At 40.9% G+C, this 26,842-nt stretch overlaps 1 protein-coding gene across 4 annotated transcripts in view; it reads left to right on the plus strand.

The window, feature by feature from the left end:
- Nucleotides 1-26,842, plus strand: part of nup98 (nucleoporin 98 and 96 precursor) — a 126,799-nt gene that overhangs the window by 41,949 nt on the left and 58,008 nt on the right. For all 4 annotated transcript variants that reach the window (XM_039745711.1, XM_039745713.1, XM_039745710.1 and 1 more), the window contains exons 10-16: nucleotides 200-332; nucleotides 3,841-3,927; nucleotides 7,681-7,824; nucleotides 7,913-8,046; nucleotides 8,224-8,411; nucleotides 15,454-15,570; nucleotides 17,750-18,027. In XM_039745711.1, coding sequence (XP_039601645.1) covers nucleotides 200-332; nucleotides 3,841-3,927; nucleotides 7,681-7,824; nucleotides 7,913-8,046; nucleotides 8,224-8,411; nucleotides 15,454-15,570; nucleotides 17,750-18,027 — 1,081 coding nt within the window. The remainder of the gene's footprint in view (nucleotides 1-199; nucleotides 333-3,840; nucleotides 3,928-7,680; nucleotides 7,825-7,912; nucleotides 8,047-8,223; nucleotides 8,412-15,453; nucleotides 15,571-17,749; nucleotides 18,028-26,842) is intronic.

Genomic DNA, 26,842 nt, shown 5'->3' on the forward strand with positions numbered 1-26,842 from the left:
TTTTTTCTGAAAAGGTATTTTTGAATGTGTTTGATATTTTTGCTGTGTTTTGTTTTTATTGGTAATACATTTGTTTTAAAACATTATTAAATGGTATTACATACTATTTTATGGATAAGCACTTAGTCCCAAACCTAGTTAAAATGTATATTGCAAATTATGCTTTGTTTTTAAAAAAAATCTTTTTTAATTCTTGTAGACTATGTTTGGCAATAAAACAACAGGATTTGGAACCACAACAACAAGTGCACCTTCCTTTGGCACTGGTACTGGATTGTTTGGAAATAAGCCTTCTCTTACTTTGGGCACCAATACCAATACTTCCACTTTTGGTAAGTGTTAGGAGATCTTTTTTTTTTTTGTTGTAGATTTATATTTATTGCAATGTCTTTTCCGGGTGGATGTGCTCTTTGAAAACTAGTTTCTGTATAGTATACAAATAATATGAAACTTTGTTGGTTTTTTTTTTTTTGCCTAATTTTCTGTTTTACCAGAGTTCCAGGGTGAAAGATTTCCTGTGACTTTTTTTTTTTTTTTGTTTACAAGACCAAAATATTGCAGAGAGAAGCTGAAATAATTGTTGTAATGATGCAAGAATTCATTGGATTGAAAGTGGATGTTTTTGCTGCTTGTTGTGACTTTTTTTTTTTTCTCTTCCACTTTTTCTCCTCTCTTTTCTCTTTCTCTCGGTGCTGTCTGGTCACTCATTTTTAACTATTTATGCTAGTTTATCTAGTGGAGCAGTGACTATGTATGACTATACTAGCACACTGCATGTGCTCTCAGTGTATGTTCAGTAGTATATCCTACATGAGGTTTTTTGCTAAGTCAGAAGTCTTTGGAGAAAACCATGAGTGAAATTTGCTTAAAACTGCGTGTGAAGAATTGGACCTCCTCATTGATTATTGCATTTCTAAGCCAATCCAGCGTCTCATGGAAGTGGCACTCTGAGTTAGGGGTTATTCTGAACTTTTAGTTTAGATTTTCAAAAAATAAAAAATATGTATTCATCTTTAACAATCTGTTATACCCTGTTGGAAGTTGATAACAATGAGCCTTAACAAATGCAGATTTCAGTACCCAGCACATGCAAATCAACAAATCTTCCTAATGGCCTCCGCAAAAGCATGCAGTAGGTTGTACAACATCCACTGTGTCACTGAAGGACGTTAATATTACTGTCTAATTGGATATGCTAACATGGAATGCCAGAATAGCCACAGCATTTTACACATAGTTTATTCATAGACCATAATGCTTATCTGGGCTCTGTTTTTCTCTTGTAACGTATATTGAATTAATAGTCAAAATGACATGAACATATTATAGCAGACAGAAGCATTTTTGAAATGTGTGGATCCATGTAGGTGTCATGTCTCGGCACTTGTTAAAATGTACAAATTAATCATTAAACTTCAGTTTCCTTGTGCTACTGAGCTCCTGATCTGACAACTGCAATTTTAGCTTTTTATTTTCTCTCTGAATTTTTTGTTCGGTTTTCTTATGCTCTCTAGCACCCCCACCCCCAATAACCCTGGCAGTTTTGAACTTCTTGGGCTAAATAAATTGGGGGTGGATATTTATGAAGATGTCTTGTGGTTGTAACCTTTGCAGTATGGGATTTCACTAACAATTCATTACAAACTTTTTAAGGGATTGTCTGCAGACATATATACTCATTTGAGAATTATCTGGCCTTGTGAGACTAGGCTACACGATGCAGTTAATGTGTAGACTATCAAGGCATGTTTTTGGTTATTTTTTGCAAAGTGAGTGACATACTTGATTTAATGTTGGCTCACACATTGTTGTATTTATCAATTAAGATATTAATTGTAGACAATACATATCGTTACTTAAGATGCACAATTCTGTGTCGCCCTATGTGCAAGCACTACTGAGAGGTAATACGTCTTAAGTTTTAGAAGTGCTATCTAGAGGTCTGATGTGATCCCCGTGTTGGTTTTGAGCTTGACTGCTCGATGTATTGACTGATTAAACACCCCATACTTTCACTTGGTTATCCTTTAACACAAGATTCTGGCTTATTCATAGTGGCATTCAGTGTAGTGAAGGGGGCCATTACTCACTCCATTCTGGCATGTCGTCGTACTTCCCCTACGAGTACTGTAAGCTAATGTTTGCAAGCTAGCATTTTTAACAATGCACGCCCCTCTACCTACTTGTATTTTGAAGAGAAAAAAATGTTCTTTTGATGAGCTTTTGCAGTTCCATAGCAGAGGAGGAGGCGGCGGTTGGGAGCATTTGCTAATGCCGCTCCAAACACACAACAAACCACCTGGATTGGGACCTGACTGCAGCAGGTGACACCTCGGCACCACACTAGAACAAAATTTTATTTAATTTTTTTTTTGCTGGTGGTTGGATTGCCAATCCTGCCACCAACCCCCAAGTTTTCCCTGTAAGTGGCCAAACCCATCAATAATCTCCCATTTGGACTTTCAGTTACAGAATATAGTGCCAAACAGCCACACTCTTGCACTCCCCAGACTGTTTTGAAGTTGTTTTTCATCTTAACCTACAGGAAATGTAAGTGAATTAAAAAGTTAAAGTAATGATTAGGCATTTCCTCTTGGGGTCGCTAGCTCCCCAGTTGGAATAAGTTCTTTTTAATTGCTGTGTTTTAAGTAACCCGAAACTATACAGATATAATGTAAAAAGGCGACATCCCTCTCATAGTGATATGGCGGTAAAAAATCACGTAAGAGATGATAACTTGGCTTTCTTTAATGACGATTTGCACAGCATAACAGGCGAGAAAGCCATGACGACACTTTTTATGTAGAGTTCGCCGTTTTTGACTCTGCGATGGAAGGATTTTCAGGACGGATGACGTAATCTTCCATCCATCCATCGACTTTGAAGTGTTTGGCTGCTGTCCAAGTCTTTTATACTCTTTTCTCCACATGCAGGCGTTTACTTATGTTCCAGACAAGGCAAGGAGAGGGCTCAATTTCATCTCTAACATACAGAAATAGTACAATGCCCATTTTTGTAATTGTATCTTTACTTTCTTCAAATGCTTGCCTAGCAGTTCTAAATGCTGAGAGCCCCCGTGTGCTAACTTTGGCCTGGCCTGTAAATGTGAGTGGATTTATAAAAACTTTTGTACAGAGCACAGTGACATTTAAACTTGTATTCTGATTACATTAGGATGTTCAAAGAAACATGTGACTACTTTGGGAAGAACCCATTCAGACTGTGCACGGAGAGGAGTAAAAATAAAAAATAAAAAAAATAGAGTGAATATGCACTATGGCTGACTTGTTTATAACAAGTTGTGTGCTGTGATGACATTACAGCTTTGAAATGACCTCTCGCTAACTTGATCACCTTGATATTCAGAAGTTTTATCCCATTTTCTACAGCTTTGCTGTGTGTGTGTGTGTGTGTGTGTGTGTGTATATTATATGTATATACATAATATATATAATATATATATGAGAGAGAGAGATTGAGATTTAAATGTTTAACATTATATCACCCCCTTTGCTTTAACTTACATAAAAATTTTAATTGAACAGAATCCCAATGTCTACAGACTCTGTTTGAATTGTTCATGTGACACACTGGAATAGGCATGAAATATTGGTTTTGGTGCATCTCTTGGTTTTAGTTTAATTGTACTCCTTTGCCAGTGTCAGATGAGCTAAGGTTTTTGTTTTCATTTTCTCATTTTGTTTGCTGCAGTAATCTTGCTAATATTCTTAACTTAGTACATCTATAAAATTTGCCATGGTTTGGGTCTTGGAAGGATGCTATTATCTCCCAACTTAAACATTTTTATGATAATTTAAATTTTCATATGCATTTGTTTAGGGTTTGGATCAACTGGTGGGAGCTTGTTTGGTAATAAACCTGCTACTGGTGGATTAGGCACTGGACTTGTAACACCTTTTGGATCAGGTAAATATTTCCCCTTTATTAGCTGTACTTTATCAAAAGTAGTCTTGTTTTACTATTTTTATCTATTTAATATTTTAAATTGTATATCTCTGGAAATGTTCATTTTAGTAACCTGTTAGCAAATGTAATAAAATGATTGCAACACAAGGTGTAACTATTTGTATTCTATAGCTTGAAGTCTACAGGGGACTTTAGTTCATTCTGAGCTAGTTTTCTCTAATGGATAAGAGAAACTTTATTAATCTCAAAGGGAAATTCACATGCATACAGCAGTAACATTAAAAACAAGGATATAGACTACAGCCAATCAATTGATATACAAATAAAAAAATCTAAGTAAATGTATATTTTGAAATATCTGAACAAGTGCCCGGGGTGGCACTAAAATGTCTGATAGCACTGGGCAGAAAAGACCCACAGGGGTGCTTCTTAGAATACTGTTAGAATAAGCCCGTGAGTAAAAGTGCTCTAAGAGATCACCTCCTGAAGGGGATGGAAGAGATTTTTTTCATGATGGCATCCATTTTTGCCACCATCCACTTTTCTGCAATAGCTTCCATTGTGTCCAGGGTTCGTCCTGTGATGGCTCGTTTCCTGATGAGTTTATTCAGGCATTGTGCTTCTTTTAAACTTGCACACAACTGTTTTGTTTAATCTTTCTTTAAATGATAACCTTGTGATACTAATAGAAGATCCAGTTAACAAGAGATAAGGATAACTGATTTTTTTTTAAGGAGGGGAAAGTAACTGCAGATACTGAGATTGATGGTTTAAAAAAAAAAAAAACCAAAAAAAAACCTTGGGAGTTCACCTTGTTAAATTTTTGGTCATTTTTATATTCTGCAAGTCTATAAATTAACTAAAATTGTTAGAATGACCAAAATGCCAAATTTGCTATCCACTCATTCTTCTTCAGTTGAAGAAATGGTAGCTTTGTCATAGTAAAAATGGTATTGAGTATCATTTCCGGATAAAAAGAAGGGAAATGTAACAAGACCTATAGCAAATATAGATCTTAAACTACTGACCGACCATCCATCCATCCATCCATCCATCCACTTATTCGAGATCGGGTCGTTGGGGCAGCAGCTAGCGCAGAGACGCCCAGACTTCCCTCTCCTTGGGCACTTCTAGCTCTTCCGGGGGAATCTCGAGGCATTCCCAGGCCAGCCGGGAGACAGTCCCTCCAGCGTGTCCTGGGTCTTCCCCGGGGCCTCCTTCCGGTTGGATGTGCCTGGAACACCGAGCCACCTCATCTGACTCCTCTCGATGTGGAGGCACTGCGGCTCTACTCTGAGCTTCTCACCCTATCTGTAAAGGAAAGCCCAGACACCCTGCGGAGGAAACTCATTTCAGCCGCTTGTATACGTGATCTTGTTCTTTCGGTCACTACCCATAGCTTTTGACCATAGGTGAGGGTAGGAACATAGATCGACTGGTAAATTGAGAGCTTTGCCTTACAACTTAGCTCCTTTTTCACCACGACAGACTGATGTAGAGCCCGCATCACTGCGGACGCTGCACCGATCTGCCTGTCAATCTCATGCTCCATTCTTCTTTCACTCGTGAACAAGACCCCGCGATACTTGAACTCCTCCACTTGGGGCAGGATCTCGCTCCCAGTTCTGAGAGGGCAGTCCACCCTTTTTTAGCTGAGGACCATGGTCTCGGATTTGCAAGTACTGTTTCCCATCCCAGCCGCTTCACACTCGGCTGTGAACCAATCCAGAGAGAGCTGAAGATCACGGCCTGATGAAGCAAAAAGCAGTGGACCCAATCCTGAATCCAACAAACTGGACCCCCTCAACACCCTGGCTGCGCCTAGAAATTCTGTCCATAAAGGTTATGAACAGAATCGGTGACAAAGGGCAGCGCTGGCAGAGTCGAACTCTCACTGGAAACGGGTTAGACTTACTGCTGAAGATGTTGACCAAGCTCTGACACTGGTTGTACAGGGACCGAACAGCCCTTATCAGGGGGTCCAGTACCCCATACTCCCGGAGCACCCCCCACAGGATTCCCTGAGGGACATGGTCAAACGCCTTTTCCAAGTCAACAAAACACATGTAGATTGGTTGGGCAAACTCCCATGCACCCTCCAGGACCCTGTTAAGTGTGTAGAGCTGGTCCACTGTTCCACGACCTGGACGAAAACCACACTGTTCCTCCTGAATCTGAGGTTCGACTATCCAACGGACCTTCCTCTCTAGAATTCCTGAATAGACCCACCACCCACTTTTCCAGGAAGGCTGAGGAGCGTGATCCCTCTGTAGTTGGAACACACCCTCCGGTCCCCCTTCTTAGAGGGGGACCACCACCCCGGTCTGCCAATCCAGAGGCACTGTCCCCGATGTCAATGCGATGTTGCAGAGGCATGTCAACCAAGACAGTCCTACAACATCCAGAACCTTGAGGAACTCCGAGCGTATCTCATCCACCCCGGAACCCTTCCACCAAGGAGTTTTTTGACCACCTCGGTGACCTCAGTCCCAGAGTCCGAGTCCCCAGGCTCTGCTTCCTCATTGGAAGGCATGTTAGTGGGATTGAGGAGGTCTTTGAAGTACTCCCCCACCAACCCACAATGTCCTGAGTTGAAGTCCGCAGTACACCATCCCCACCATATACAGTATTAACACTGCACTGCTTCCCCCTCCTGAGACGCCAGATGGTGGACCAGAATCTCCTCGAAGCCATCTAAAAGTCGTTCTCCATGGCCTCCCCAAACTCCTCCCACGCCAGAGTTTTTGCCTCCACAACCACTGAAGCCGCATTCCGCTTGGCCTGCCGGTACCTATTGCCTGTCTCCGGAGTCCCACAGGACAAAAGGGTCCTGTAGGATTCCTTCTTCAGCTTGATGGCATCCCTCACCGCCGGTGTCAACCAATGGGTTCGGGGATTGCCGCCACGACCGGCACTGACCCCCTTACGGCCACAGCTCTGGTCCGCCGCCTCAACAACAGAGGCACGGAACATGGCCCATTCGGACTCAATGTCCCCCACCTCCCTCGGGACGTGGTCAAAGTTCTGCCGGAGATGGGAGTTGAAGCTACTTCTTACAGGGAACTCTGCCAGACATTCCCAGCAGACCCTCGCAATATTTTGGGCCTACCAGCCCTGACCGGCATCCTCCCCCACCGTCGAAGCCAACTCGCCACCAGCTGGTGATCAGTTGACAGCTCTTCCCCTCTCTTCACCCGATGGTCCAAGACATGTGGTCACAAGTCCGACGACCACAAAGTCGATCATTGAACTGAGGCCTAGGGTGTCTTGGTGCCAAGTGCACATATGAATACCGCTGTGCTTGAACATGGTGATAGTTATGGACAATCCGTGACAGAAGTCCAATAACAAAACGCCGCTCGGGTTCAGATCAGGGGGGCCATTCCTCCCAATCACGCCTTTCCGGGTCTCACTGAGCAATCATGGTCAACTTTACCAACTGTTATCACTGAAACTGTCACCTGGAAAAAGCAGTACAGCATAAAAGACATAATTATATTAAGACTAGACAGTAATGTACATAAATGGGTTGAAGTGTCGGCAGATCCTAGCTTATATAACTTGAGTTAATGCAGCTGTATGTGATGTCTTTCTCCCTTTTTCTGTTTTCTTCTCTTGATGACTGTTTAATCACAGGTGCATAGTACCTCTTTTTATATATTTATATAATTATATAAAAATAATTAATATAAGTAGTGCTGTTTTGCTATGATAGTCTCGATATTAATGTTAACTTTGGTGTTTTATTTACAGCTCTGGGCACTGGCCAAACATCCCTATTTGGAAATAATCAACCAAAGATTGGCTCCACTCTTGGTAGTGTGGGAACTTTTGGGAATCTTGGATTCAACACATCTACTACTGGTCTGGGGTTTGGAACCCCACAGCAGGCAGTTGGTAATGATGGATAAATCAACGAGTGTATGGATCTGTGAAATTGTTGGAACAACATTTGTAAAAAAAAAATGTCTTTACTTCCTTACAGCTTTGACTGATCCAAATGCCTCAGCAGCACAACAAACTATAATACAGCAGTTTTTCAACACGCTGACATTTTATCCGTATGGGGATTCACCTTTGTTTAGAAACCCGTTGACTGATCCAAAGAAGAAAGAAGAGGTAGGAATTTTATTTTTCAGTTTTATTTAGTGAACAGTTTCTAGTGTTTAAGTATTTGCATGATGAACTCAGTGTGCTGCATTTTTGAAAATACCATTAAATACAAAACCAGCAACTTCATCTGAATTTAAGATTATGGTTTCTCTGTTTTGTATTTATTATTTATTTATTTTTCAGAGATTAAAGCCAACAAATCCTGCAGCGCAGTTAACACTGACAACACAAAATCGCTATAGATTATCACTTCGTCCTGCAACACGTGTAAGGCCTAAGGCCCTTACTTCCTCCAGTTCATCTAAATCACAGCTGTTTGAAGGCTTGGATGACGATGATCCCCTGTTTTCAAAAGGATCCTTAGTGCCAAGGTATGTCTTCTGGCTTGTATGCTGTTTTTGGGTTTATTTTTTTTTTTTTTTTTCCAGCTTTGCAATTGAATTTCAACAAACCCCAGTTGTGTAATCTGACTTTGATTTCTTTTTTTACTTTGTAATAAAGTTCAAGGAAGTTAAGGCATTTCCTTTTAAGTCTATGTTCAAATGTTTAATACCATTTTTCGAGATAATACAACATGATTATTCCTCCTTGTTAAATTTTAAATACATTTTGATGAATGGCATTGGATATTTTAAATGATTGTGTATTTTAACCTCCTAGAACATTCTTAACATACTGTTCTTTCAGAATAATCCCTACTCCATTTCTCCTCCTATCCACACCATAATAGAACAATTTGAATCCACCTGGCCTTACTCCCCTTCATTTAGTCTCTGGCACACTCAATATATCAACTTTCCTTCTCTTCATCATATCTGCTAACTCTCTCCCCTTACCCGTCATACTGCCAACAGTCAAAGTTTCTACCCTCTGTTCCACTCTCTTTACCTGCCTCCGAACACGTCTCCCCCCTCTTTTTCTTCTTCGCCCAATTTCCATCGGCATCCTGTTGACTAACAGTACTGGTGGCGGTCGTTGTTAACGCGGGGTTCGACCGATCCAGTATTGAAATTTGTATTGTTGTCCGCATATTGATTTGGCAACATTTTACACCGGATGCCCATCCTGGCATAACCCTCCCCATTTATCCGGGCTTGGGACCAGCACAAAGAAACTCATTGGTTTGTGCATCCCCTGTGGCTGGATTATTGTGTATTTTGAGTAATACTTGCATATTACATTTATATATTAAAAAAAAAAAACTGTGAAGTCAAGCAAAATTACAGTGAACCCTCATTTATCACGGTTAATCAGTTCCAGACTCTACCGTGATAAATGAATTTTCGCGAAGTAGGATTCTTTATTTATAAATCGAATATTTTCCCAGTTAGAGTATAGAAAACCTGTTTACGACCCTCTAAGTACGTTTTTTTAACATTTAGAGCCCTCTAGACATGAAATAACACCCTGTAGTCACCATTACAGTCGTATTACCCAATATATTAGACAAAATAAGAGAAAATAAGACATATTAGACGTTACAAATATATAATAAGTGTAGGGAATGAGAACATCAAAGTGCTCATTCATAACATCTCCCGAAAACCTAAGTTTTTTTTTTTTTTTATCCCCTCAAGTGCCTGTCCAAAGTCGTACAACGTCTTTAGTGGTACAGATTCGGGCTGACAGAGTTTCATGCACTAAATAAGCTATAGATTAGAATAAGCAAGCACCATCTCCCCTGATATTTACTACGCGGTGAGGCATTTGTACTCCATCAACATTATTTCCAGAGACATAATTTTGTCTATTTTTCCAGCGCATCGCGCACAAAAAGCAAAGGGAGCGATGGGAGCCCCAGAACTCTGCTCACATCGCCGTGCCTGCACCTCAAGCCGCAAGTAGTAGATTGTACTGTACATTTAATTACACACACACACACACACTCACAGTTCTTACACACAACCACAAACCTATGAAGGTACGACCTCAGTAGGAGAGTCTTCAAAGGTGGTGCAGTATCTTCAGCAGGTGCGTTGTTGTCTTCTTCCGCTGAAGGAGTACTAGGAGTAGGCAGTGGGTGTCTGGGTGCGTGGCTGAAGAACATCTTAATAGGCAATTGCTGACGCTGTCTTTTCATATGCGTGAGGAGGCTTTTGTAGGGTATTGCCATCTTTAATCATATCCAAGAGTTTCACCCTCTCCTGGATAGTAAGCATCTTCCTCCGGCGCTTAGTTTTATTGTCAGAAGGCTTAGAAAAAGCAGCACGTTTAGGAGCCATCGTAGGGTTAGATAAAAGTTCTCAGAAAGCGCATGCGTAGTGACGTAAGCGTGTATGAGAAAAAAAAAACACGATAGAGTGAAGCTGTGAAAGTCGAAGCGTGATATAGCGAGGGATCACTGTACACCTTTTTATTGGCTAACTAAAAATATTACAGTATGCAAGCTTTCAAGGCAAGCCAGGGACCAAGTTGCCTCAAGCTTGCATATTGTAATCCTTGTAGTTGGCCAATAAAGGTCATCTCACTACATCCATAATGGCTAACACAGTACAACACCCTAGTACTAATAACAATGTCAATCTCTATTTATATAGCACATTTAAAACAACATAGGAATGCTGTGGTCAAAGTGCTTTACAATAATAGAATAAAAGGAAACCAACAAGTAACAAACATACACAGAAATAAAATATAAGAACATAAATAAAATACATAATAAATAGAAGTAATGTGTTATAAACACAATGATTAAACCATCAGTATTGCTGAAGGTCACGGAATGCAAGTGAATAGAAATGAGTCTTTAATCTTGTTTTGAACAGTTCCATTGTAGACTACTACTTTATGTGATGGGGTAAAGAGTTCCACAGGCGAGGAGCAGCAGCTGCAAAAGCCCTGTCCCCTTTAGTTTTACACTTGGTACGAGGGACAACAAGAGACAACTGAGCAGAAGATCTAAGCACTCGGGGTGGCTGGTAAGGCTGGAGCAAGTCCATGTAAAGATTTAAAAACTAGCCAACAAGATTTTAAAATCAATTCGAAAATTGACAGGCAGCCAATGTAAAGAAGCTAAAATAGGAGAAACCGAGTCATACTTTCTTGCCCCAACCAGAAAGCGAGTGGTAGCATTCTGGACCAACTGTAGCCTGCATATCAGGGATTTGCTAATCCCAGAATACAGTGAGTTGCAGTAATCAAGTCGAAAAAAAATGAAAGCTTGAGTAGCTTTCTCAAGATCCCTAGAAGATAAAGGCTTGATCTTACCTAATAGATGAAGCTGGAAAAAGCAACTCTTGACTGCAGAATTTTACTTGTTTCTCAAAAGAGAGGTTACTGTCGAAGATAACACCTAGATTGAGAATTTGAAGTTTGCAAAAGACAGAGAGAGAGCCGAAGTCCAAGACCAGTTTGGGCTTTAGCTGATGGACCCACTATAAGCACCTCTGTTTTATTTTGATTCAGATCAAGGAAATTATTAGCCATCCAGGATCTTAGTTCAGAAAGACATTTGTGGAGTTAATTAATAACATGTGGAAATTTTATTTTACTAACCTTCCGATATGTTTTGTACTATAATACTTTGAAAATAAAAGCCATTAAAAGTAGGTTGGTTCCATTTTTATTTGCATATAGTAGCCAGTGTTGGCCAAGTGAAAAGTAAAATTCTGTAACTTGTAGAAAATCTTTTTTACTATTTACAATGGTGTCCATTTTATCCTTATTTTGGATAAGTGAACATGTCATCCTTACAATTGCTTTAGTAAACTCACTTAAGTATAACTAGTCACCTTTCAAATCTCCTCACAAACCAATAGATTTCTTCTTTTTATCAGTTGTGGTGATTCTGATTAGTTCAGAATAAAAACAAATACTCCTAGAGGATTGGAAATGTCTTTTGAAAGCAATATGCCTGTGCATCTTTTAGATGTGAACCTTGCATTTCAAGCCTTTGATGCTTGGATCAAATTTTACTGAGAGTAAATAAACTGTAGTTCATTGAAATGCACATTTACTGTATTATATCATCAAAAATTGAGCCATGCCCTCACAAATTAATACTAAGGCTGTTGTAAAATGTGTTCTAAACTGAGGTACTCTGAAACTGAAGTACTTATTAGATGCTATTTTTGACTGTTGAGATGGTCTCTTGTAGTATTTTATATAGATATTTACTCAGGAAATATGATTTGCTATTAATGCTTTATTTAAAGTAGCTGTTTTGACTATATTAAACAGAACAGTATTAGTTTTCTTTTACTCTCTTTGCATTAAGTCTGAAGGTTAAACATTTTCTTTTCAGTAAAAATGGTCAAGTATTGCTCTTGACCTCAACCCCATCTGAATTAGGAGTGCACCATGAGTTTAAATAAGATTTCAAAGATAGGTGCTAAATTTATCAACTATTTCAGCTTTTTCCATAAAGATAATGGGTGGGGCTTTTTCAGGATGTCACATTGCCACATCGTTTGCATTTGATACTATTACCAATGAAATTTCATGTTGTTAACCAATAAGTTTGAAGTAAACTAATATTTGCATTGATAAATTCCAAAATATAATGCAGGACTTGAATTTTAATGTATTTTTAGACCTGGAAGTTCCTCTACCTAAACCAACAAATGAGGGAAATTTTATAATATTCTTGAGGATTTTAGTATAGTGGTTATAAAGGATGATATCATGAACTATCTGAATTATTTGGGATGTGCACATGGTTAATTTTTTTTTCCCTGAACTGAAAAATATAACTTAAAATTAATACTAATAAATTCAAACATTTATTATATAGTATATGTACTGTTGAATGAGGGAATTACAGGATATTTTAATTTAAAGAATCACATTAAGCTGTTAGTAAACAAAGTGCTTTTGAAATCTTTCTTGATAGAGAATCCCTGTGTTTGGTTTGCAGTATTTTCTATTGTATGATTTAATTTGTGTCATTAGCTGGTTAAAGAAAATGAACTACAGAGTAATACATGGATGGCTCAAATTGATTACATTTTCAAATGTCACAGACTCCTAGTGCTTTGATTTTTTTATTATAACATTTCTCCACACATTAATTTCCTATATGCAATCAAACTTACTAGTTTTACATTCATTTGTTGTTTGAGTTCCTGTATAACACCCTTTTGTTGTGCTGCTTTCAAAGTATCATGTATGAATGATAAGACTTTGTTATTGCTTAACCATTGTACTAATACACTACATGTCCAGTTAAAATTCTAATGCTGTATCTGGTAGACTGCATTGCATTTGCCGATGTTACCTTTCAAATATGCAACACATTTGCTTTCACTATATTTGTCTCATGTTGGGAATTGTGCTTATGAACATTAGATTGTCTTCAAAATCCAAAGGAATGGGACAACTGTAGTGCATATTCATATTTGACAATGAAGTATGCTGTTTTTTTTTTACTCGTCCAGCTGACTGGTGTAATCATAGTCCCTTAAACCAGAAGGCACTAAGCAAATTTATTTTGGTATTAGGAAATATAGTAGTAATTTCATCACCAGTGTAGAAAAGCCAAATAGCCACTTTGTATGAATTGCGCCTTGATTTTTACTTGCTACTTGGGGGCTCCGCCTCCTGCTTGCTTTGCTCACCAACCCCTATGTTTGGTTAATCGGATATACAATTTTAAAAGCTTTTTTTTTTTTTCCTCTTTGGAATCATTGCTTTAACTGGTGCGGGACCACAGATTCTCATAGCATATATTGTCCATTATTGTGTAAATCCACATTTTGTGCATTGAATGATGCGAAGATGAAAAGACTTTTTTTTCCACTCTTTCCCTTTTATTTCTGACCTTGATTTGTCCTGCTATTTTTTTCAATTACACCTGGTTCTGATGATTAATTACCTTTTGTTTGTGTTAATGTGATCTTTACTATCTTTTTTTTAAAAACGGTAGCAACTGACGTAATAAAGTGTCACAAAAGTTCTACTTGAACAATCTCTGACTTCGTAACCCCAAACAACTTTATAGCACCCTCTCCAACCCCTCCTCCCATGGGTCTCGCCTCCCCATTACCGCATCAATCAGTACCCCGATATCAGTCTTCCGTGCTGTACTCCACCCTCCCTCAGTCGGACCTAACGAGTCACTTAAAACGTAAAAGGCTTCAACTTGGCTGGGACGATACAATACTTTTGAATTTTACTGCTTTCATATTCTGTACCTTTCTCTGCATGTGTGTTGTGCCATCGTTTGCTTGAGCCTTTCGAATTCCACAGCTTTCATTATCTGTTATCTGCCTTTTTTCTCTCCCAATGCTTTTGGGTCTCTTTCCTCTGCGCTCCTATTTCTTCTTTGCTGAGAGCACAGGATCTGTGTGTGCTACGTGCCTTTACATGACTGAGTGTTTTGCTGGCTGGCCGTGCTCTTATTTGATGATAAGGGTGTGCCTTGCAAGAACCTCCATGTTCCACATCCCTGCGAGACGTTCCTGGGACAATCTCTTGGCACTAAGTCTCATGTTTATGGTCCCTGCGAAACGCTCAGTGGCCAGTCTTTTTTGTCTTGCAGGTCTTTTAAATGTCCCGTCTTGTCGCCCTGCTTTTCCTTTCCAGGATTTTGTTTTATAATAGAGGGACATCTGTTAGTACTGTCAGTGTGCCGGGTCCTATACAAATAACTGTGAATACTTTAATGTTTCGCCTACATCCCTAAATTGTTTAAACTGGTTAGAATATGGATTGCTTAAACAGAAATCTGTAGGGGTGTACAGTGCATTCAGAAAATTAATGTCAAGCCTCCATTCCTCTATTAGGACTGTGTAGGAAACTATTAAAAATTGATTCATCTAGCTATAGTTTTGTCTCCCCTGACTAAAAATTACCTGTTTTTCTTTTTGAGATATGTTGATACAGTGCTTGTAGCATCAACACCTCTAAGCATTTTTTAAATTTTTCTGAACTTTGCTATCCGCTTGGCACAAGCGTATCGGGTTTTTGTGGCATTCCTAGTGCAATTTGCTATTTGACAGTATTTGTTAAAAGAATTTTATTTTTTTTTAATCACAGGCAGGCTGGAAGCTTATCTGGTGTTTTTTTTTTTTTTTTTTTTTTTTTATATATATATATATGTAATACATAAATTACTCCCAGAATTGTGAAACTTGGGTTGCTTTTTATGCCATTGCTTTTTGGGTGTATAGATCTAGAAATCAACATAATTACAAATACCCTTGAAAAATCAAAAATTGAACTGGCAGGAATGTTGCACGAGTGTCCAAAGATAAACTATCTTGTCTAATGTAATTTTTAAAAGATGTACTGCACTGTCTGAAAAATCATTGTTTTAGCATTAAGTCAAACTCTGCAACTTTTTGGCTTTATTCTGCTGTTACATAGAACAATGTCAAGCTCTATAATGAGAACTGCAAATGACATATTTCTTATCACACTATGAAACATGAACTACTTAACTGTTGTTTTTGTGCCTCCTGACCCTTTTAACAGAAAGAGTATCAAGAGATTGGTACTTAAGAACCTGAATCGTAGCAGCCTTTTTTCTCAAATGAACCGGGAGAATGATGATCTCGCTTCTCCGTCAGAGTACCCTGAAAATGGGGACAGGTAATATATGCAAATTATTTTGTATAGTTTTGTGTTTGTATGTTTTTAAAAGTAATAATGTATTTTTTTTTCTTTAGAATTTAGTAGAATGTAGTATTTCTCTCTCATTGAATATTGGTATTTACCAAATTCACAACAAAGATTATTTACTCCAAAGTTCAATGTTATTTAACAAACTTCTTGTCAGAGTCATTTTTGTTTCTTGACTTAGCAAAACAGTTGAACTTTCCCCAGACATTAACTTAACTTAACCCAAACATTAACTCCTTTTGAGTTTTAATTACTGAGACATAAGCTGTTTAAACTCTATAATGACTTTACTGCAAAAGTTAAAAAAAATTTCCTCTAACATGTTCTCATATTTGTAATCCTATTCTAGGTCATAATCTATTTTATAAACAGATTATGTAACCAAATTGCAAATATTTTGCATCAATGAAAGTGTTATCTTTCTTAAATTCTGCCCTTTTTAATTGGCCTATAAAGGAAAAGGATGGTTGAGTGAGACACTTAAAATGGCTTATATAGGGTAGTCCAGATCTAATTATGCAATTGTCATTACACTATAACTTATTAAGTTTATTGCATTAAAAAATCACCCAAAAAATCCCGGACCATCGAGAAGTGTGTGAACTGACAACAATGAGAATCGTCTTTGAGCCGAACTGGAATCGTCCCCGCATAAATCAAAGTAATCCAGATGATCTGGATCTGCACAATTGGATCTGGACCACCCAGCATTAAAATATCATCACATGGCTTATTTTGTGACAATATATTTTTTCAGTTCAGTTCTTTGTCATGTACCATGTGCAATGAAATGTTTACTTGCATGTGTCTCCACAGACACTAGAGACTAAATATAGAATAAATGCCAAGAGTGGAAGAAAATGTATGTGCAAGGTCTAGCAGTAGTAGTAGCAGTGGAGGTGACCAGATTACTGATTATTCATGAATCTAATTGCAGTTTGTTAAAAATGGTTTGTGAATCTGCATGTGTGTGTTCAAATGGACTTTATACGCTTCCAAGATGGTAAGAGGGTGAAAAGTAGCAGAGCAGGATGGTTGGAGTCCCGCCTGGAACTGTTTACGTTCCTGAGACATTGTGTGTTGTGGATGTTGTGAATCACCAGGAGCCGAGTGCCTGTGATTTGCTGTGTTGTTTTCACCACGCACTTCAGAGCTCTGCAATCTAGAACTGAGCAGCTGCTGTACCAGGATGTAATGCATCCTGTGAGGATGGATTCCACGGCACACCTGTGCAGTCTGCATAGGTTTGTGAGTTAAGAATGCCTAATGTCTCAACTACTGCTGCAGTGCAACTTGACCATTTTGATGGTAATTGGTGAGGGTCACCCCAAGGAACCTGAAGCTGTTAACGTGCTCCGCTCCAATGTGAATGGGACAATGCTCCCTCATCTGCTCGCGGAAATCCACAGTCGGCACCTTAGTTTTCCTAACGCACCATTCTGCCAGGAGTCTGTTCTGCTCTTTGTAGGCTGTCTTGTTGTCCTTGCTGATTGGACTGATTTACAGTGGTGTTTTCAGCAAACTTGAGGATGGTATTAGAGCTGTACTTAGCCACGCAGTCATAGGTGAAGAGAGAGTAAAGCCGGGGACTCTACACACTATTCTGCAGGTTGCCAGTGTTAATGAAGGTGGATGAGGTTTTTCCACCAATATGCACATGTTGAGATCTGCCAGTGAGGAAGTCCAGGACCCAGTTGTACAGTGAAGAGCCAAGCTCCAGATCCTGGAGATTAGCGTTGGGATGGAATGATAATGTTAAATGCAGGTTTGTAGTCCACAAACAGCAAGCTGGCATAACGGTTCTTGTTTTCTATGTGACATAGAGAAGTGTGAAGTGCCATGGAAATGGCATCCTCAGTGGACCTGTTGCAATGGTAGGCAAACTGGAGGGGGTCCAAGCTGTCGGGGATTATGTTGGTAATGTGTTCCAGCATCTCCAAGCACTTCATTGCTATGGGAGTAAGTGTTACTGGGCGGTAATTTTATTCAAATATCTCTAGATTTACAGCACTTGGGTTGGAAAGCAACAATTTTTTATTTGTAATTTTTATGAGTATTGCCTATTTTTGACTATTTTTAATCTGGTCCTGTTCTATTAAAAAATGTTCAAATTAAGTATTTCTTTGCACTTTCTCAACCTTATTAACAGAACTATTGAGGAAGAGTCTGGGACACAGGAGATTGAGAGAGATGATGAGGATTCTGGAGTTGGCAAATTTTATACAAATCCTATTGCAAAGCCTATTCCCCATACTCCACTTGGAAGTCAGTCTTTTTCACTGCAAGATACAATAAATGAACTTGGCGTACGCAATATTGTTCGTAATGGATTAGAAGTAAGCAGTGAAGATGCATCTTTAGGAGATGACTCTTTGCAGGAGGAACGAGAAGAGGAGTTTGATTGTAATCGACCTCCACATCCAGCTGGTAAATATATAGAATTTTTATCTTTCAAACTGATCAAGCTGTTCAGTGCCAGAAATACTTGCATGTAATTTTATTTATGTAGACTTAGTTGTGTGTGTCCATATGTTTTATTTATGGGAGTAATTTATTGAATCCTCTAATAAAAGGAAAACTGGACATGAGAATGATTTTATTTATAGAGGTTTGACATATAGATATGGAGGTTAAAATGTAAGCAATCTTTGCCTACTGTATAATTAGCAAAAATTGTGCCTGCAAACCTGAACAATTTTGGGATATTTGCATACATGTCTAGAGTTGTGTACCAGGTGGGAGTTTATTGTAGCTCTCACACATGAGGCATTATTTCATTTTATTTAATAAATTGCAGTGTTATGTACCATAGAGAGGCAAATTTCATATGGTGGAAGACTACCTCTCAGTGTAGTTTGTGTTGTGGTATTCAGTTTATTGTGAACAAAACATAAATATTAGATTGTCTGTTTTCCCACCTCAGTGTTCCTTCATGCATATTCTTCACTTAATCTGTATTGTAAAAAGCCAGATATACAGTATTGTAGGATTAGCCTGAATTAATTTTTTCTGCATCAAGGTACCCATCACATAATTTAGATAAATCCTTTGTTTAAATTAGTGCAATCACAAAACAAACAAGAATCTAACAACTTTAATGGTGTATCTCTAATATTAATAGAATATTGGGGCCTTTAGCTAGCTGGCTCATTTTAACGAATTTAAACAATGAGATTTTGTTACCCTTCCAAATTCAAAAAAAGCACAGTAATGTCAGATATAAATGTATAAATTTGAGATTTTATATACTGGTGTTTTTGCCATAGCTTCAGATGCTTAATTTTGTCATATTCCTTTTAAGTCACATTTTCATCTATCGGCTTTATTTTTGTATCTTAAAGAAAATTTAATGTGGAGTAGATTAGACATGGTTTTTAACTGGAATAGGGTTTAAATGATAAAAACATGTGGAGAAGCAGAAAGTTCATCTAAATTTAAAAAAAAAAAATAAAAAAATAGATTTTTAGAACACTTGTTTATTCCCATGTAAAATACATAAATGCTTGCTACGTCCATCCATTCTCTTCTGCTTATCCGAGGTCGGGTCGCGGGGGCAGCAGCTTAAGCAGAGAGGCCCAGACTTCCCTCTCCCCGGCCACTTCTTCCAGCTCTTCCGGGAGAATCCCAAGGCGTTCCCAGGCCAGCCGGGAGACACAGTCCCTCCAGCGTGCCCTGGGTCTTCCCCAGGGCCTCCTCCCGTCCAGGAGGCATCCTGATCAGATGCCCGAGCCACCTCATCTGACTCCTCTCGATGCGGAGGAGCAGCGGCTCTACTCTGAGCCCCTCCCGGATGACTGAGCTTCTCACCCTATCTTTAAGGGAAAGCCCAGACACCCTGCGGAGGAAACTCATTTCAGCCGCTTGTATTCGCGATCTCGTTCTTTCGGTCACTACCCATAGCTCATGACCATAGGTGAGGGTAGGAAGGTAGATCGACTGGTAAATTGAGAGCTTTGCCTTACGGCTCAGCTCCTTTTCACCACGACAGACCGATGCAGAGCCGCATCACTGCGGACCCCGCACCGATCCGCCTGTCGATCTCACGCTCCATTCTTCCCTCACTCGTGAACAAGACCCCGAGATACTTGAACTCCTCCACTTGGGGCAGGATCTCTCCCCCAACCCTGAGAGGGCACTCCACCCTTTTCCGGCTGAGGACCATGCTCTCGGATTTGGAGGTGCTGATTCTCATCCCAGCCGCTTCACACTCAGCTGCGAACCGATCCAGAGAGAGCTGAAGATCACGGCCTGATGAAGCAAACAGGACAACATCATCTGCAAAAGCCAGTGACCCAATCCTGAGTCCACCAAACCGGACCCCTTCAACACCCTGGCTGCGCCTAGAAATTCTGTCCATAAAAGTTATGAACAGAATCGGTGACAAAGGGCAGCCCTGGCGGAGTCCAACTCTCACTGGAAGCGGGCTCGACTTACTGCGGCAATGCGGACCAAGCTCTGACACGGTTGTACAGAGACCGAACAGCTCTTATCAGGGGTCCGGTACCCCATACTCCCGAGCACCCCCACAGGATTCCCGAGGGACACGGTCGAATGCCTTTTCCAAGTCCACAAAACACATGTAGACCGGTCGGGCAAACTCCCATGCACCCTCCAGACTCTGCTAAGGGTGAAGAGCTGGTCCACTGTTCAGCGACCAGGGCGAAAACCACACTGTTCCTCCTGAATCCGAGGTTCGACTATCCGACGGACCCTCCTCTCCAGAACCCCCGAATAGACTTTTCCAGGGAGGCTGAGGAGTGTGATCCCTCTATAGTTGGAACACCACCCCGGTCTGCCAATCCAGAGGCACTGTCCCCGATGTCCATGCGATGTTGCAGAGACGTGTCAACCAAGACAGTCCTACAACATCCAGAGCCTTAAGGAACTCGGTATCTCATCCACCCGGGGCCCTGCCACCAAGGAGTTTTTGACCACCTCGGTGACTTCAGTCCCAGAGATGGGAGAGCCCACCTCAGAGTCCCCAGGCTCTGCTTCCTCATGGAAGGCATGTTAGTGGGATTGAGGAGGTCTTGAAGTACTCCTCCCACCGACCCACAGCGTCAGTGAGGTCAGCAGCGCACCATCCCCACTATATACGGTGTTGACACTGCACTGCTTCCCCCTCCTGAGGCGCCGGACGGTGGACCAGAATCTCCTCGAAGCCGTCCGAAAGTCGTTCTCCATGGCCTCTCCAAACTCCTCCCATGCCCGAGTTTTGCCTCAGCAACAACGAAGCAGCGTTCCGCTTGGCCTGCGGTACCTATCAGCTGCCTCCAGAGACCCACAGGACAAAAAGTCCTATAGGACTCCTTCTTCAGCTTGACGGCATCCCTCACGCGGTGTCCACCAGCGGGTTGGGGATTGCCGCCACGACAGGCACCGACCACCTTGCGGCCACAGCTCCGGTCAGCCGCCTCAACAATAGAGGCACGGAACATGGCCCATTCGGACTCAATGTCCCCCACCTCCCTCGGGGCGTGGTTGAAGTTCTGCGGAGGTGGGAGTTGAAGCTACTTCTGACAGGGGACTCTGCCAGCCGTTCCCAGCAGACCCTCACAACACGTTTGGGCCTACCAGGTCTGACCGGCATCTTCCCCACCATCGAAGCCAACTCACCACCAGGTGGTGATCAGTTGACAGCTCCGCCCCTCTCTTCACCCGAGTGTCCAAGACATATGGCGCAAGTCCGGCACGACCACAAAGTCGATCATCGACCTGAGGCCTAGGGTGTCCTGGTGCCAAGTGCACATATGAACACCCTTATGCTTGAACATGGTGTTCGTTATGGACAATCCGAGTCCAATAACAAAACACGCTCGGGTTCAGATCGGGGCCATTCCTCCCAATCACGCCCTTCCAGGTCTCACTGTCATTGCCCGTGAGCATTGAAGTCTCCCAGCAAAGCGAGGGAATCCCAGAAGGTATGCCCTCTAGCAACCCCTCAGAGACTCCAAAAGGGTGGATACTCCAAACTGCTGTTGGCATACGCACAAACAACAGTCAGGACCCTTCCCCCCACCCGAAGGCGGAGGGAGGCCACCCTCTCGTCCAACGGGGTAAACCCCAATGCACAGGCTCCAGTGGGGGCAATAAGTATGCCCACACCTGCTCGGCGCCTCACACCGGGGGCAACTCCAGAGTGGTAGAGAGTCCAGCCCCTCTCAAGGAGATTGGTTCCAGAGTCCAAGCTGTGCGTCGAGTGAGTCCGACTATATCTAGCGGAACCTCTCGACCTGCGCACTAGCTCAGGCTCCTTCCCTTCAGAGAGTGACATTCCACGTCCCAAGAGCCAGTTTCTGTAGCCGAGGATCAGACCGCCAAGGTCCCGCCGCCACCACCCAACTCACATTGCACCCAACCTCCTTGGCCCCTCCCATAGGTGGTGAGCCCATGGGGAGGAGGACCCACGTTACCTCTTCGGGCTGTGCCCAGCCGAGCCCCATGGGTGCAGGCCCGGCCACCAGGCGCGCCATCGAGCCCCACCTCCAGGCCTGGCTCCAGAGGGGGGCCCCGGTGACCCGCGTCCGGGCAAGGGAAAGCGTCGTCCAGTTTTATTTTCATTGGAGGTTTATTGAACCGCTCTTTGTCTCATCCCTCACCCAGGACCAGTTTGCCTTGGGTGGCCCTACAAGGGGCATAAAGCCCCGGACAACATAGCTCCTAGGATCATTGGGACACGCAAACCCCTCCACCACGATAAGGTGACGGTTCAAGGAGGAGGCTTGCTACGTGCCCAAAAAAAGTTTAGCATACCAATTTTTAGGCACATTTGAAGCACCTATTATGAAAGCCAACATCTGGCTACTTTAACATTGCAAGCCTCATTGTTCAATTCCAATTTTTATTTGGATCAGATTTACCTAACTTCACATTCTTAAGTACAAGTGACCTGTATCTAACTGTAATGTGAATGCACCTGTCCTGAAATGGCACACATTAACATTTTTACACGATACATCTGATTCACCAACTTCATATTTGTAAGATAACCCTGGATTTAGCGGATGACATGGCTCCCCAAATCATCACTGACTATAGAAACTTCACACTGGACCTCGGGCAACTTCGATTCTGTGCCTCTTCACTCTTCCTCCAGAATGTGGGACCTTGATTTCCAAGTGAAATGTAAAATTAACTTTCATCTGAAAGTAAATCGGACATGTCGTCATCAGCTGGTGTTGGTCCACTGTGTTTTATCAAGTCCAAAGACCGCACAGCAGTCTACCAGGGATTTTTAGAAAACTTTATGCTTCACTCTGCTGACAACCTTTATAAAAATGCTGATTTCATTTTCCAGCAGGACCTGGCACCTGCCCACACTGCTAAGAGTACCAATACCTGGTTTAATGATCATGGTATCACTATGCTTGATTGGCCAGTAAACTCACCTGACCTAAACTGTCAAGAGGAAGATGAGAGATGCCACACCCAGAACAATGCAAGCGAGCTTAAGGCCGCTATCAAAGCATCCTGGGCTTCCATAACACCTCAGCAGTGACACAGGCTGATCGCCTCCATGCCATGCCGCATTGATGCAGTAATTCATGCAAAAGGAGCCCTGACCAAGTATTGAGTGCATACATGGACGTACTTTTTCAGTAGGCCAACTGTATTAAAAATCATTTTTTTGTTGGTCTTGCGTAATCTAATTTTCTGAGATACTGAAATTAAGTTTGCATTAACTGTAGACCATAATCCGCAAAATGAAAAGAAATAAATGCTTGAAATATATCACTCTGTGTGTAATGAATCTATATAATATGAGTTTCACTTTTTGAATTGAATTACTGAAATTAACTTTTCAATGATATTCTAATTGGAGATGCACCTGTATAAGACCAAATTGATTGAACAGTATTAGTTACAGATATTATTGTAAAGGACTGATCAACCTGCAGCTAAATTAGTGTTAGAACTAATTTAATTACACAGGAAAGGTGCAGTTGCTCTAACTGATATAAACATAAGACGGGTTTAAAAATGGATAGTGGTGTTGGGAGGTGGGAGGCTAAAGTGGTGCTCAGCCCCTGATCTTTCAGTCCCAGATATAAATGAACAATTGCAGCAAGCCTTTGATTATCTTCTTCCTGCTGTACAATAGATTGGTTCCTCTCCTAGTTTTTAGTTATTTATAGAATTTTAACGAGTTACTGTGTTTTAACTAATAGCTAGATGGTGAACTTATTTGATTTCCTTTTCTCCTTTCATAAGTTAATATTGAAATGCCAGCAAATGCCAAAAGGAACTCTGCTCTGTTTGACCTTTGAGCAAGGCCCTTAACCTGCAATTGCTGAGCACTTTGTATAGTGAGAAAAGCGCTATATAAATGCAAATAATTATTTTAATATTTTTTCAATTTCTGATTATTGAATTCTACTCTATTGGTCAGATTTTCAAAAATGTTCAGTTTTCTTAAACATAACCGTTCGTCACAGACCCTCCACCACTAATGCACATCAATTAATCAATTTTCACATGACTTGATTTGCAGTCTGCTGTTTACAATGGAGTTAAAAACTGTGCAAAAATAGGCTTGTGGGGGATTAATAGCTTTCGTAAAGTGCTGTTAAATAGTACACACAGGTAAAACTCTGTTACAAGGAACTGCCAGGGACCTAAAGTATTTTGCTGTAATGAAAATTTTGTAGTAATGAGATTCTGTATTGTCACTATAGTACTTTCTTTAACTTGCGTCCAGGCGTTTGCAATCATTTCAATAGCTTCTTCCGTGTTAATTTTATTCTCCTTCTGTCTACAAGTTATGCTGACGAGAATTTTTCTCAGCATTTCCTTGCGATAATATACTTTTTAAGGTGCAAATGATGCCCCAATCTTATGGCTGAAGCACTGCCATGCAATTGTGTGGGAGGACTTCAACACGAACATTATCTGAATGTGGAAGCATGTTGTGGGCAGCACAGTTCTCAATCGGAAGCCGAGTCCTTCTTCGTCGTCGTCTTCCTCCTCCTTCTCCTGACATGCCGAAGTATAATTGCCACATCTGTGGAAGATTGTTTGTCCATTGCCAGGGCAACAGCAGGCTCGCAGCACTTCAGTGAAACACCACAGAAGCAAATCCTAATAGATTGGTGTCGCTCCAAGTCCCTGTCTTGCACCCCAAAACATGAAGCGGAGTCTCGGTACTTTAGCAAAACCAGCTTTATTCAGCTTGAAGCAGGAACAGCGTGGTTATTTATTGTAGCAGGATCTGCCACTCTCCTATACACAGACACTGCAGTCAGGCAGGGATGTGGCTAGGTTAGTGGTTAAGTATAGGTAATAGTATTTACAATGTTCCTTGCATCACCCCTCGAGATCTTTTCTGTTGTGACCCGACATTTGTGAGATCGACATGAGCGCTGACAAAATAGCGCGATTAAAACGCAGCGTCAAAATCCTGCCGACAAAATCGCAAAAGTTTCATTAAATATGAATTACTAGTTTAAAGCATATATAATGTTTATTTTAGAAGTCAATATTATGAGATGCGGCATGCCATCAGCACGGCACGCAGGTAGTCCTTAAGATCACGCCCTGCAAATGTAGGAAGAATTGCAGCAAGACGTCTTGATAGTTGAGCGTATTTGGACTTGCTGGCTGCCTGACTGCTGGTAATTCCGCTTTGTATACGACGCGTTATGCCAACCCTCGACTGAGTTAATTTGTTCGCGGCATGCCATCAGCAGTTATAACCTAGCACATAATGTGTACATAATGCGCACGTACGCGTCCCACTCTTTTGGCCTCTCTCGCGATTTTCTCGTGCCGATTTTGTCGGCGCACATTTGTCGAAAACCAGTTAGCGGGTTTGTCGGTGCTCATTTGTCCGTCACGGTTTTGTCTGGGCGCATGTGTCTTATCGTGCTTTTGTCGGTGAACCCTTTTCTGTTTGCTTACAAAGCTGTGAGCCTGCTTTTTGCCCAGGCAATGGATAAACCGTCTTCCACAGATGCGGTGATCACACTTTGGAATGCTCCTCAGCGTGTTGTCTAGTTGGGGGAGGTCCCAAGAGAGTTCAAAAATCATTCCTATTAATGCGACACTCATTCAAGAAAATTTGAGATTTTTAAACGAGCATCACTGAACCACATAAAAACTTCTTGTTTGGTGTCTTGAAATGCAGCAGTTTGCATACATTTGCAACCCAAGATTTTTCTTTTTTTTGCTCGGTGTTTCAAGAAAGTTGACAATGTTGACAGTGTCAATGGCAAAATTCCGAATTCACTGGCAATGTGTTTCTTTTTCTTTTTGCCGCAATCGAGAGCTGCAAGAATACATTTCTCCCAAAAATATGAACTGTTAACGTTTTTTCGTGTCTGCCTTTTTATATAGGGGGGTGACATTGAGTTAAATTCCAGTGGATGTTTTTCAGATGTTGACGAGCAATAAGCAAAACGTATCACTGAAAACCACAGAAAACAAAGAGCAAAAAAAAAACAGTTCAAGGAAAGTTCAAAGAGAAAAAATTTACAGTGTTTGTGTTTTGGGATCGTTGTGCAGAACTGAGTGGCGACCACAGAACTAACTGCTCTGTGGATGATTCATTCAGGCATTTCAAGGTCTTTTGGGCACTTCGTTGTAATGAAAGTATCTGCTGAAATATATTTCATAGTAACAGGATTTCTATAGACTCGTGTCATATGGGGAAACTGTCGAGACCATAAAAATACTTAGTTGTAATGAAAATGTCATTATAAAGTTATTCGTTGTAATGGAATTTTACCTGTCTCTAACACATGTAATTGCATTCTATTATTGCTAATACTTAATGTCTCATGTAAAAAAAAACAAAAAAAAAAACATAACTGACTCTCAGATTAAGTTAAATGCTTGCAACTTTCATATTGGGTAACTTGTTCTCAGAATACACCTGAATTTAGTCGATTTTGTTATTTCCCTGGAGAGTGTCAATTCAGAAATTAAGTTTGCTTAAAAACAGTTAATGGAAGAATTATTGGATCCAAATAAAATGTAACAATAGTGCGTCCCAAGACTGAATTTGAGATGTATTGCTACAGAGCAGCAGCATTATTTTCTGTAATTTATAAAAAGTCATTGGACAATTTATAACTGGAAAATCATGCAGATATTTAAGAACTCCAGTGGCATTTGCTTCTGATCCTTATGTGTGTGTTGACAGTATTACCATTAGCTATTTCTGCTTGAAGAAACTAAAATTCACTTTTCTTAAGAAGGATACAAAAAAACTAAAGATATTTTAAGATGAGGAAAGTGAGCCTTC

This window comes from Polypterus senegalus, chromosome 2 (assembly GCF_016835505.1).
Source record: "Polypterus senegalus isolate Bchr_013 chromosome 2, ASM1683550v1, whole genome shotgun sequence".
NCBI lineage: Eukaryota > Metazoa > Chordata > Cladistia > Polypteriformes > Polypteridae > Polypterus > Polypterus senegalus.